The 12,904-nt window shown below is 46.8% G+C and overlaps 1 protein-coding gene across 2 annotated transcripts in view; it reads right to left on the bottom strand.

Annotated features, from left to right (window-relative positions):
- LOC134343041 (ubiquitin-conjugating enzyme E2 Q1) overlaps nt 1-12,904 on the bottom strand; it is a 102,830-nt gene that overhangs the window by 44,062 nt on the left and 45,864 nt on the right. For both annotated transcript variants that reach the window (XM_063041871.1, XM_063041872.1), the window contains exons 3-6: nt 11,012-11,116; nt 10,246-10,296; nt 6,175-6,315; nt 1,238-1,322 (exon numbers count right to left, since the gene is read on the bottom strand). In XM_063041871.1, coding sequence (XP_062897941.1) covers nt 1,238-1,322; nt 6,175-6,315; nt 10,246-10,296; nt 11,012-11,116 — 382 coding nt within the window. The remainder of the gene's footprint in view (nt 1-1,237; nt 1,323-6,174; nt 6,316-10,245; nt 10,297-11,011; nt 11,117-12,904) is intronic.

Genomic DNA, 12,904 nt, shown 5'->3' with positions numbered 1-12,904 from the left:
TTTGAACTTTGACACTGCCTCACCTGCCGAGCTCTTTGCGGAATGAGATTTCGTTCTGTGGAAGGAGGAGTAAACCAGAAGGTTGCCGTAACAACCAGGTAGGTTCAAGATTCCTTCAGATTTGCTTCATTAATATTAATGTGTCCCCGGAATTTTAAACACACAAGGAGCACTGCCACAAAAAGGCAGCATCCATTATCAAGGCCCCTCACCATCCAGGGCATGCTCTCTTCTACGCTACTACCATTGGGCAGGAGGTCCCACACCACCACTTTCATCATCTTCAAATGACTGTTGTGCTGCTGGCATTTATGGCAGCAATGAGGGTCCTCCATATCTGTATGTCCTGAGCCATCTTCTCTCTAGTGTGCCCCAGGTGTAGTTCATTTCTGCCCCTACGGTACAGCGCCAAGTTGACTTTGGTCTCTCGTGTTTCCGCCGCCCTTCAGGGGTCCGATGAAGAGCTGTCTTGATGATGAAGCTGGCCTCTCTTCTCATCATGTGCCCAATCCATCTCCAACATTTCATGATGATGATTGTGGCCGTGCCCTCTGGGTGATAATGAAGGAGTAGGGAGTAGTTGAGATCTTTCTTGGCCAGAAAATACGGATCTTCTGGAGGCTCACGGTGTGGAATGATGACGCCTGGCAAGTTTGTTCTGTCATGTGTCAGCATTCTGACCCGTACAAGTGTGTGGGCACAACGCAGCTCTGATAAGGCTTCACCTTGGCGTGGGCGCTGTACGTGACAAAATGACAGCTACACGATCACAATGCTGAGCATCTGAGTGAAAAACATCAGGTTTGGGAATAGTTATTACCCTTCAACCAACAGGCTCCTGAACCAGTGCAGTTAATTTCACTCACCTTCACTCTGAACCGATTCCACAGAGTCACTGTCAAAGACTCCATGACTCAATCTTACTTTACAACCCACCATGCTCTCAGTATGATTTATTTTTTTCTACTTGCACTATTTGTCATCTTTTGCACATTGGTCTCTGTATTGTTTTTCACGAGTTATTTATTTTCCTGTAAGTGCCTGCAAAAAAAATGAATCTGAAGGTGGTATCTGGTGACATACACTGTGTGCACTTCGATAATAAATTCAATCTGGACTTTGAATGGTCTAGTATACTGGATACTATGCCCTGAAAACTTGTTAGCAATATCAAGAATGGACAGACGGTTCCCCAAGTTCCAACCACTCAGACAATGCCCGGTTAGTGTCATCTTACCTGCTTTAAAACTCTCTGATCGGTAAATGTCCCTGAGCTCTTTCATAAGCCGGTCGGTGGCCTGTACAGACCCGGACACCGCCCCCTGTAAAACAACGGACACAACATTAGCTGCAGCAGTCAGACACAAGGAAGTAGAAGCAGGAGGGGGCCGCTCGGCCCCTCAAGCCTGCCCTGTCATTCACGCTGGCCTCAGTTCCTCTTCTGCTGCCAGTTCATTATAACCTTTGAAGCCCTGACCTTCCAAATATTTATCTACCTCCAAATGATTTTTATTTTATTTAGAGATACAGCACAGTAACCTTCCAGCCCAATGGGCCCCAATTACACCCATGTGACCAGTTAACCTATTAACTGGTACATCTTTGGAATGTGGGAGGAAACAGGAGCACCCGGAGGAAACCCAGGGGGGTCACGGAGAGAATGTATCAACCCCTTACAGACAGTGGTGGGAATTGAACCCGTGTCACTGTTGCTGCCAAAACTATACAGAACACTACTGCCCACGATGTTGTGCCGAATTTTTAACCTACTCCAAGATTAATCTAAACCTTCCCTTCTTCCTTCATTCATGTGCTTCTTAACCACTCGTGACCTTATCTGCTTCTACCACCAGCCTCGACAGGACATCCCATCTGTGGGATAAATCTGTCTCTGACATTCTCCCTAAACTTCTCGCAATCACCTTACAATTTTGCCCCCTTGTATTCGCCATTTCCACCTCTGGCTGCCCACCATCTATGCCTCATATTATCTTTTACGCTTTTACTAAAAGTTATTAATAGGACTTTTAAAAGACATTTGGACAGGTACATGGATAGGAAAGGATTAAAGCAGGGGTTCCCAACCTTTTTTATGCCATAGATCCTTACCATTAACCAAGGGATTTGTGGACCCCACGTTGGGAACCCCTGGATACAGGGATATGGGCCAGATACAGGAAAATGGCTATCACTTGATCTACAGAGTGGCCACTTTATTAGTTACGTCCTGTACCTAATAAAGTGGCCACTGAGTGCATGTTTGCTATAGCTCATTCATTTCAAGATTTAACGTGTTGTCTTCAAAGGTGCTCTTCTGCACACCACTGTTGTAACTCGAGGTTATTTGAGTTGCTGTTTCCCTCCTGTCAGCTTGAACCAGTCTGGCCACTCTCCTCTGACCTCACGTATTAATTAGGAGATTTCGCCCACAGAACTGCCACTCAATGGATTTTTTTTTTTGTTTCTTGCACCATTCTCAGTAAACACTGGAGAATGCTGTGCATAAAAATCCCAGGAGACTAGCAGTTTCTGAAATACTCAAACCACCCCATCTGGCACCAATCATTCCACGGTGAACATCACTTAGATCACAGTTCTTCCCCATTCTGATGTTTGGTCTAAACATTAACTGGACCTCTTGACCAGGTCGGCATGGTTTTATGCTGATTAGATATTTGCATTAATGAACAGGTGTACCTAAAGTGATTGTATGCCCCTTATCATCTTGTATATCTTTATCAAGTTGCGCCAACTGCTATACCACTATGCCAGGCCACTAAATATTTAAGGGATCCAGCCACATACCTCTTGGTTAGAATAAGAATACAAAGGGGTCGCAACGATCGAAGAGATTTTGTCATTTATCTTTGGGTTCTGGCCGCTGCCAGAAAGGTCACGCACTGTGGTCAGTTTTGGTCACCCTGCTTTAGGAAGGATACCATTAAAGCAGGAAGGAGATTTGAGAAGGCTGCCAGGGATTGAAGGCCTGAGTTACAGAGAGAGGTACCACAAGCTGGGTTTTTTATTCATAGGGGTGTAGGAGAATGCAGGGTGATCTTACACTGAATTCAGGAGTGGCACAGATAGGCTGAATGCACAATCCATTTCCCCAGGGTTGGGGAAGAACTAGCGGACATGGGGTTTCAGATGAAAGGGAAGGGCTAGATTGATCATAGAGTAGATTAAAAGGTCAACACAACATCGTGGGCAATAGTCATATTTTATTGATCCCGGGGGAAATTGGTTTTCGTTACAGTTGCACCATAAATAATAAATAGTAATAAAACCATAACTAGTTAAATAGTAATATGTAAATTATGCCAGTAAGTTATGAAATAAGTCCAGGACCAGCCTATTGGCTCAGGGTGCCTGACCCTCCAAGGGAGGAGTTGTAAAGTTTGATGGCCACAGGCAGGAATGACTTCCTATGACGCTCTGTGTTGCCTCTCGGTGGAATGAGTCTCTGGCTGAATGTACTCCTGTGCCCACCCAGTACATTATGTAGTGGATGGGAGACATTGTCCAAGATGGCATGCAATTTAGACAGCATCCTCTTTTCAGACACCACCACCAGAGAGTCCAGTTCCATCCTCACAACATCACTGGCCTTACGAATGAGTTCGTTGATTCTGTTGGTGTCTGCTACCCTCAGCCTGCTGCCCCAGCACACAACAGCAAACATGATAGCACTGGCCACCACAGACTCGTAGAACATCCTCAGCATCGTCCGGCAGATGTTAAGGGACCTCAGTCTCCTCAGAAAATTGAGACAGCTCTGACCCTTCTTGTAGACAGCCTCAGTGTTCTTTGACCAGTCCAGTTTATTGTCAATTCGTATCCCCAGGTATTTGTAATCCTCCACCATGTCCACACTGACCCCCTGGATGGAAACAGGGGTCACCAGTACCTTAGCTCTCCTCAGGTCTACCACCAACTCCTTAGTCTTTTTCACATTAAGCTGCAGATAATTCTGCTCATACCATGTGACAAAGTTTCCTACCTTAGCCCTGTACTCAGCCTCATCTCCCTTGCTGATGCTGTACTGTACTATGTTTACGTGTATTGATTTAAAATGCTCTGCTGCCCTTGTTAGATAGCCTGGTATCTGTGCTAATTAGGGTAGATTGGGGGCGGGGGGAGAACTGGGATGGAGAGTTTCCCACCCTCCCCCCACCATCTGGCATTAACTGACATCACTGCATTCTCAAAACTCCAACAAGTCTCAATGTTCCTCGACCCAGGAATTACACTTGCGCATCTATCCCACTCTGACAGAGGCCCAACACCTTGTACTTAGTCATAATGCTGAAGCCCCACCAAGTCCTTGCCAGCAAACAATTTGAACCCTTCCTTGATCAGACGCGATGAATTACAAGGACAGGTTGGACAAACTTTGGGTCGTTTTCTCAGGGTTGAAAGGAGACATGATGGAGGTTAATAAGGTGAGGAGAGGCATAGACAGATGTAGAGACATAGGAGCAGAATTAGGCTATTTGGCCCATCGAGCCAGCAAGTCTCAAGCCAATCTTCCTCAACCCAGGAATCAGTCCCTGTCTGGCATCTGGAATTTAGATCATTTTCCCAGCATGGCTGCTCTTGGAATTCTGGGATATGAATATGCACCCACTGTAGTGAAGCTTGTTGCTGTTGTGTTTAATATTTCAGTAATACTGTAAATGTTTGATTAAGCATTCTTTGTTGTTTGCATAATTCATTACAGGTTATATGTAAAAGTACATGAATGGCATACGTTATCACACCACCGTGTCTTATGCGCGCGCCTTGGTAAACTAAAATAAAGAACGCGTTCTCCCATGTTTTGTTTAGTCTCTCAAGTTACAGATTAAAAACACTTGTCAGTGCCCACTGCTTCACACTTATCCCCCTTTCCTTTTGCTCCATGCAAGCTTCTTGATTCGTAATGGTGTCACAGATTACTGGGTGGAGGAAGAAGAGCCAGGAGAATGGGGTTGAGAGGGATAGTAAATCAGCCATGATGGAATGGCAGAGGAGACTTGATGGACAAATGGTCTAATTCTGTTCCAATGTCTCATGGAATCATTTTTCTCCTGGGATTGAAATGGCTAATACTGGAGCACATGCATTTAAGGTGGGGAGGGGGTGTAATTCAAAGGAGAGGTGTGGGGGAAGATTTTTTTTTTAAAAAAACACAGTGGTGGGTACCAGGAATGTGCTGGCAGAGGTGGTAGTGGAGACAAATACAAGGCATTTATCAGTCATTTGCAAACAGGATTGAAATCTCTAATTTTAGAGGGTATGTTTTTAACCTGAGGGGCAAAGCTGTCTTAATAGGAGATGTGTAGGGAAAGATTTTTTTTTAAAAAACAAAAGAGTGGTGGGTACTTGGGACTGCAAAACTGACATAGGAGCAGAATCAGACCATTCAGCCCATCAAGTCACTTCTGCCATTCACCATGACTGATTATCCCCCTCTACCCCATTTTCCTGCCTTCTCCCCATGATCTTTGATGCCCTGACTAATCATGAACCTATCGACCTCCGCTTTAAATAGACCCAATGACTTGGCCTCCACAGCCATCTGTGGCAATGAATTCCACAGATTCAGCACCCTCTGGCTAAAGAAATTCCTCCTCATCTCTATCCTACATGGATGTCCCCCTATTCTGAGGTTGTGCCCTCTGATCCTAGATTCACCCACTATTGGAAACATCCATTGCACGTCCACGTTATCTAGCCCTTTCGATATCTGATAGGTTTCAGTCAGATCCCTCCTCATCAACTCCAGTGAGCACTGGCCCAGAGCCAAACATTTACCCTTTCATTGCTTGCTGACCCACTGTGCCTCTCCCCCCCCCCAACTTTTATAACAGTGTTGGGTATCTGGGATAGTGGGCCACAAGGAGGCCAGCTGTCCACCCACACCTTAGAGTCTGGCCAAGACCAGTGCCACTAGAAAGCTTTGAACAGGAGAAACAGCCACAAGCTCAGTGCAGCCCACAAACAGCAGTGATCACCCCACCTCGGTCCCAACCAGCAAACCCCCAGACCTCCCAACTGAGCTGGAAGTGGGCCCTGAGTACATCATTGCGGCCTGTTTTTTTTTTTTTTACAAACACTTTGCTGCCCATCATGGACAAAATGAGCGAGTGGTAAAGGGTAACTCTACAATTAATGTCCCCTACAGACACGTACATTTAGATAATCTTGCCTCTGGTTCTTTTTAATTTTCTCCAATATAGCCAGGTTTTCCTTTCCGATGCCCTCGTCCTCTGATTTTTTGCCCTCAGCCGGCTCTTCTTCCTTCATCTCGTAATGGTCCAGGTCTTCGTTGTCCTGCAGTGCACAGAAAGAGGCAGTGCTAGTGTGCTGACATTTGAACAGGGCAGTATCACCAACAGCACACACAGCAACACGACGTGGACCAAGGCCAAAGGAGCAAGCTTAAAGGAGAGGTGCAGGGCAAGTTTTTTTTTTAAAAAAACACCGAGCGGCAGGTGCCTGGTGGCAGAGACAGATATGACAGTGGCACGTGAATGCGTAGGACAAGGGTAGCAAACCTTTCTGAGCCCAAAATAAAGAGAAAATCTGCAGATGCTGGAAATCTGAGCAACACACACAAAATGCTGGAGGAACTCAGCAGGTCAGGCAGCATCTATGGAAAAGAGTACACTACATACCTAAGGTCCTGCCGAAGGGTTTCAGCCCAAAACGTCAACTGTACTCTTTCCTAGTATCTCCTGCATTTTGTGCCTGTTGCTCAAACCTTTTTGAGAGCAGGCATCCAAATTGGCGATGATCTGAAAAGATTCTCCTGTGTGCCACGGTAACTTGGAGCAGAGGTTTTCACTGATTAATGAATTAGTAATAATAACTGGCAGTGGTCCTCCAGGTTTGGGGGGTTAGGCTTAGGGCCGACAACCCTGGCAGGTAAGAAGACTGTTATGGAAACAGCAGTGAAGAATCCGAGTGCGATGGAATCCCTGAGACTGGACTCAGGACTTGGACAACTGGCAGGAACGAAAACCGAGAGAAAGCTACCGACACGAGGCACACCGCCTTCACTGCTGCCCTAAACGCCAGCCGCGTAACCGGCAGTAAGTAACAATACATTCACTTAGTCTTTGGGGTTTGTTTTGTGGATGTCTCTCTGAAGAGTGAATTTCAGACTGTATACCATATACATTCTCTGATACTATAGGGAACCATTTGATTTAAAATGAATTGTAATTATTGTAAGCCATATACCCAAGGGCCTCTTAAATACTGCTAATGTGCCTGCCTCAGCCACTTCCTCTGGCAGCTCATTCCAAATGTGGACACCCTCTGGGTGGAGAAAGTCTTTCCCTCTGGGGCACCACGGGACTGTAGTAGTTAGCCCAACGCTATTACAGCGCAGGGTGCCAGAGTTCAGAGTTCAGTTCCAGCATCCTCCGTAGGGAGTCTCTGTATGAGCTCCCCGTGGAACGTGCGGGTTTCCTCCGGGTGCTCTGGTTTCCTCCCACAGCCTAACGATTGAAAACTATCCCGTGATTAGGCTTGGGTTGAACCAGGGTTGCTAGGCTGGTGCGAAATGAGGGGCCTACGTGCTGTATCGCTGAATACATAAACAGGTTGCCCGTCAAGTTCCTATTAAATCCCGTCCCTCTCACCTTCACTTATGCCCCCTTGTTCTTGAATCCTTAGCTCTGGGAATTTGACCAGCATTGTTCTGCTAGGCCCACACCAAACTCTCTACCCAACTTCAAACCTCCCTTCTCCCCCTTCCTTTTACATCTTTCCTCCTCCGACATGTTTATCTGTCTCCCCCTTCAAATCCTTTCCTCTGCAATCACTCCCCATTCCCATTCATTTAGAAGCCTGGGATTTAAAAAAAAAATTGGGTTGTTCAGGGCCAGTCCTGCAACGGCAGCCCCCAAGTTTCACGACAGTACACCCTCCATCCTGCTTATGATTCTGTGGTAGTTTTCACCGCCAGGTTCAGGAATAGCTATCACCCTACAACCACCAGGCTCCTGAACTGGTGTGGACAACATCACTCACCACCCTGAACTGACTCCACAACCTACACACTCTACAACTCATTGTCCTTTGCACAATTTGTCTTCCTTTGCATAAATAAAGACAATTCCTGAAGGTTGTTATAGCCAGCGTTGGCAGTGGGGATAAGCTCCCACTATTTATTAAAGGCTCCAAATACCGTGTCTCAAATAGCCTCTGACAACCAAGTCAAGCCACTGTCCTTCACATGTGGCTTAGCTACTAAGTCCAGTGGAGCAGTTTGAAGGGACAAAGGCGGATTACTGGCGCCTTAAAACCAGTCGCTCTGGAAGTGTCACTGGTTAATTTGTTCTGTACCCTACAATATTTAATTTATGCACTTTACTTTGACAATTCATGTGTATAAATATTTGATAATTCATTTGTAGATTTTATTCTTACTTTTCTAAGTTATTTGTGTAATAGTGTTTTACACCCTGCTTCGGGGAAACGTCTCGTTTGAAGGTATACATGTATGTAGTTAAATGACAAACTTGACCTGAGCTGGTTGGCACCGTGGTCAGCATGGGCTCATTGGGCCTGTATCCGTGTGGTATTGCCCTGTAACTATGACTAAGATTTAACTCTGTGATCTGTACATCATGGGCAAGGCTGGTATTTAATGCCCATTTTCTAACACTGCCTCGCTGGAGAAGACACAGGGGGATGAGCTGTCACCTTGAATGGCTGCCTCAGTGAAGGTTTGAGACGTAGAAACGTTTGAGAACTTGCAATGAGGAAGGTACACAGCTTGGAAGGGAAACTGCTGCTAATATCTCATGCCTGTGGTGCCTTAGTAGACCATTTAGAACGGAGTTGAGGGAAAACTTTTTCACACAGAGGGTTGTGGTTCTGTGGAATGCTCTGCCTCAGAAGGCAGTGGACGCCAATTCTCTGGATTCTTTCAAGAAAGAGTTAGATAGAGCTCTTAAACATAGCGGAGTGAAAGGATATGGGGAGAAGGCAGGAAAAGGGATGATCAGCCAAGATCACAGTGAATGGCGGTGCTGGCTCGAAGGGCTGAATGGCCTACTCCTGCACCTACTGTCTATTGTCTTACCTATCAGTGGTACAGGTCACGAGTCAGTACAGCACATTTTCTTTAGCCAGAGGTGGTGAATCTGTGGAATTCATTGTCACAGCCTGCTGTAGAGGCTGAGTCATTGGGTACATTTAAAGCAGAGGTTGATAGGTTCGCAGTTAGTCAGGATGTTAAGAGCTACAGGGAGAAGGCAGGTAAATGTGGTTGGGAGGGATAATAAATCAGCCCTGGGAATGGTGGAGCAGACTCAATGGGATAAGTGGCTTAATTCTATTCCTGCGTCTTATGGTCTTATTTTGTCAATGGTACACACCACACCCACTGTGGGTGAGTGGTAAAATGTTTTTGGCTGATGGCACCATATACCACATTGAGGTTCGTTTTCATTTGCCTGCAGGTGCTTACAGAAAAATAAATACAGTCGAATTTACGAAAAAAAACTACACATTAACAAAGACAGGCAAACAACCAATGTGCAAAAGATGACAAATTGTGCACTTTAAAAAAAAATACTGAGAATACGAGTTTAGAGTCTGTAGGTCATAGAATCAATTCAGAGTAGTGGTGGGTGAAGTTATCAGGCCAGTTCAGGAGCCCGATGGCTTAGAGGTAGTAACTGTTCCTGAACCTGGTGGTGTGGGGCCCCAAGGCTCCTGTATCTCCTGCCTGATGCTAGTAGTGAAAAAAAGACCATAGGCTGGGTGGTGGGGGCCCGCTGCTTTCTCGTTGCAGACTTGCTCAGTGGTGGGGTGGGGTACAAATCAAACAGCCTTCAAGTTGACAATGGACATCTTGCACTTCAAAAGAGATGTGTGGGAAAGTTTATTCTTCTCCCTGTTTTAAACAGCAAGTGGTGGATGCCCGGAAAATTCAGCAGGGGTGCTGGAAGGTAGTGTAGAGGCATTTAAAAGGCTCTTGGTATGGCACGTGAATGTGAGAGAATGGAGGGACTGTGTAGGCAGAAGGCATTAGTTTAGTTACGCATTTAATTAGTTCGACACAACACTGTGGGTTGAAGCGTCTGTTCCTTGCTGTACTGTAGTCCAAGTATCCATCTATCCATTCCAATCCACTCCACAGCTTCATGGAACACCACACTAGGGGAGGAGGTCACGGTGGAGGCATCTCCCACCATTTCCCCCGCCCCCCCTCCACCCCCACAGTGGGAATAAAAGCGACCTCACCTCTGCCATCTCCTCGTCCTCCTCCTCAGATGTTACGTCGTCCCGTGTGCTCTGCAAGAGAGGGGGGGGGGGAAGAGAGCCCTCAGACAAGTCTGCAGTCAGGTGCCCGCACCCCACCCTCGCAGAGGACGCAAGTCCATCTTTGTTTCTGATGTTCCCCCCCCCCCGCCCCAACACCACCTCAACCTGTTCCAGCACAATGTCCGTCAGCAGAGATCCATCGGAGAAAGAGCAGGATGTGAGATTTAGTGAAATCTATGAGGGGGAGGGGAGGAATTTCTCTCCCATCTTCAGTTCCTCACAAGCTGCTTCCTGAGTTTCTTGCCACCACTGCCTGCTCAGTATCTCACTGATGCCAGGGCTGGGTAGGGGAGGGAACATGCTTCCCAATCTGCACACTCCTACACCCTGCCTCACCACTCGGAGATGTTTAAACTCCACAATCTCCCTCCTCCCATTCTACCCCTTATCAGGAGGGGCAGGGTGCCCCAGTCAGTATCCAGCCACCAGCTTGGCAATTATCACACTACTTTCGGAAACCTGGCTGTGCAGGACGGACCTTCACCGGGTCTGGGTTCGATGGAGCACAATGACGATAGCTCGGTCACGTGCCACTGACCTCCAAGCCCTATGGACACTTGGGTTGGGCGTTGGTCATTGTGTTCTAAAGCACTGACCACCCCCCCCATCCCAAATGGCCTAAATGGCCCCTCTCCCCACTTGCAGTGGCCAAACTCCACCACCCCACCTCTCCCAACCCAACTACCTGTTCCGTGGGCAGCGGCTGGTCCAACATCTCCACGTCCGGGTGCTGTGGGAGGTTGTAAAGTTTGCACAGGTCGGATATTATCCGCTTTAAATGTTGAAGGAGCTGCCGGAGAGGACAGAGGATTAGTGGCTGACAGCTGTGCCCAGAGACCACCCAGACCACCATGGCTGCTCCAGAATCAGGTTCATTATCACCGACGTATGTCGCGCAATTTATTGGTTTTGTGGCGGCAGTACAGTCCAGGCTATAAAAATTACAAGTTACCATTAAAAAAAACAAGTACGGAAGAATAATCAGATAGTGGTCATGAACCGTTCGGAAACCTGGTGGCAGAGGGGAAGAAATGTTAAGTGTGATCTTCAAGTTCTTGTTTCTGCTCCTTGATGGTAGAAATGAGAGGACAGGTCCCGGACAATGTATGCCGGCTTCCTGAGGCACTGCCTTTCGAAGATGTCCTCTGTGGCGGGGAGGGTTGCTTCAGTGATAGGTACGAAGGCTCCAATGCACAGGACTGAAAGAGGCTACAAATTCTACAACCCTCTGCAGCCTCTTTGGATCTAGTCCAATGGAGCCCCCATACCAGGCGGTGATTCAACCAGGCAGAATGCTCTCCATCATAAAACCGTACCTAGAAATTTGCTAGTCTTTGCGGACGTACCAGTTCTCTTCCAACTCCTAATGAAGTAGAGGCACTGGCATGCCTTCTTCACGTTGGGCCCAGGGTAGAGCCTCGCACCCAGGAACTTGAAACCTTCCATGAGGACTGGTGTGCATTCTCCCGACTTCCCCTTCCTGAAGTTCACAGTCAATCCCTCGGGTCTTGCTGATGTCGTTGCTGAGTGGATTTTAAGATCATTCCCGAATCTGAAATGTACTCTTCCTCAGGCATACTTCGAATCATTATCTGTCTGTACTCAAGTAACCCTTACTGAGGGAGGGAACGGCTAGATTGATCTTGGAGAAGGTGAAAAGGTCAGCACAACATCCTGGGTTAAGGGCTGTACCGTTCTATGTTAACTTGTACAAAACTCCGGCAAGGCCACACTTGGGGAATTGAGTAGTTCTGGCCACCCCGTTTATAAGGCATCATTAACGCTGGAAAGAGTGCAGACCTGGTTTACAGGGATTTGTGGGCTTGAGTTATAAAGGGGGAGGTTGGACAAACTTGGAGCTCATTCTATCGATTGGAGGAGGCGGAGGAATGACCTTACAGGTTTATATATCATGATCGGTAAGTTGAAGGCACAGTCATTTCCTCAGAGAAAGGGAATCAAAAACCAGAAGCCATAGAGAGATGAAAAGGGATTCAAGGGTCAGTTCTTCATGCAGAGTGTGGCATTCAGACTCGGTGGCCACTTTATTAGGTACACCTGCTCGCTAATGTAAATATCTAATCAGTCAATCGTGACAGCAACTTAATGCATAAAGCATGCAGACATGGTCAAGGAAGTTCCGTTGTTGTTCAGACCAAATAGCAGAATGGGGAAGAAATGTGATTCAAGTGACTTTGACCATGGAATGATTGTTGGTGCCAGACGGGGCAGTTTGAGTATCTCAGAAACTGTTAATTTTTTTTTTACACACGCACAAGTCTCTAGAGTTTACACAGAATGATGTCAAAAACAAAAAAAAAACATCCAGTGAGCAGTTCTGTCTGTGAAAACGCCTTGTCGGTGAGAGGTCAGAGGAGAATGGCCAGACTGGTTCAAGCTGATGGGAAGGCGATAGTATCTATGCATTACAACAGTGGCGTGCAGAAGAGCATCTCCGATCGCTCAATACGTTGAACCCTGAAGTGGATGGGCTACAGCGAGAGAAGACCGTGAACTTGTGGTGAGCAGAAAGAGCTGGCAGAGTAAGTGGCATTGGTAGGTACGTTAACATTTACAA

Source organism: Mobula hypostoma, chromosome 2, assembly GCF_963921235.1.
Source record: "Mobula hypostoma chromosome 2, sMobHyp1.1, whole genome shotgun sequence".
In the NCBI taxonomy this organism is placed as follows: Eukaryota; Metazoa; Chordata; class Chondrichthyes; order Myliobatiformes; family Myliobatidae; genus Mobula; species Mobula hypostoma.
Note: the sequence above shows the minus strand (reverse complement) of the source record. Positions and strands in the feature narration are given on the sequence as shown.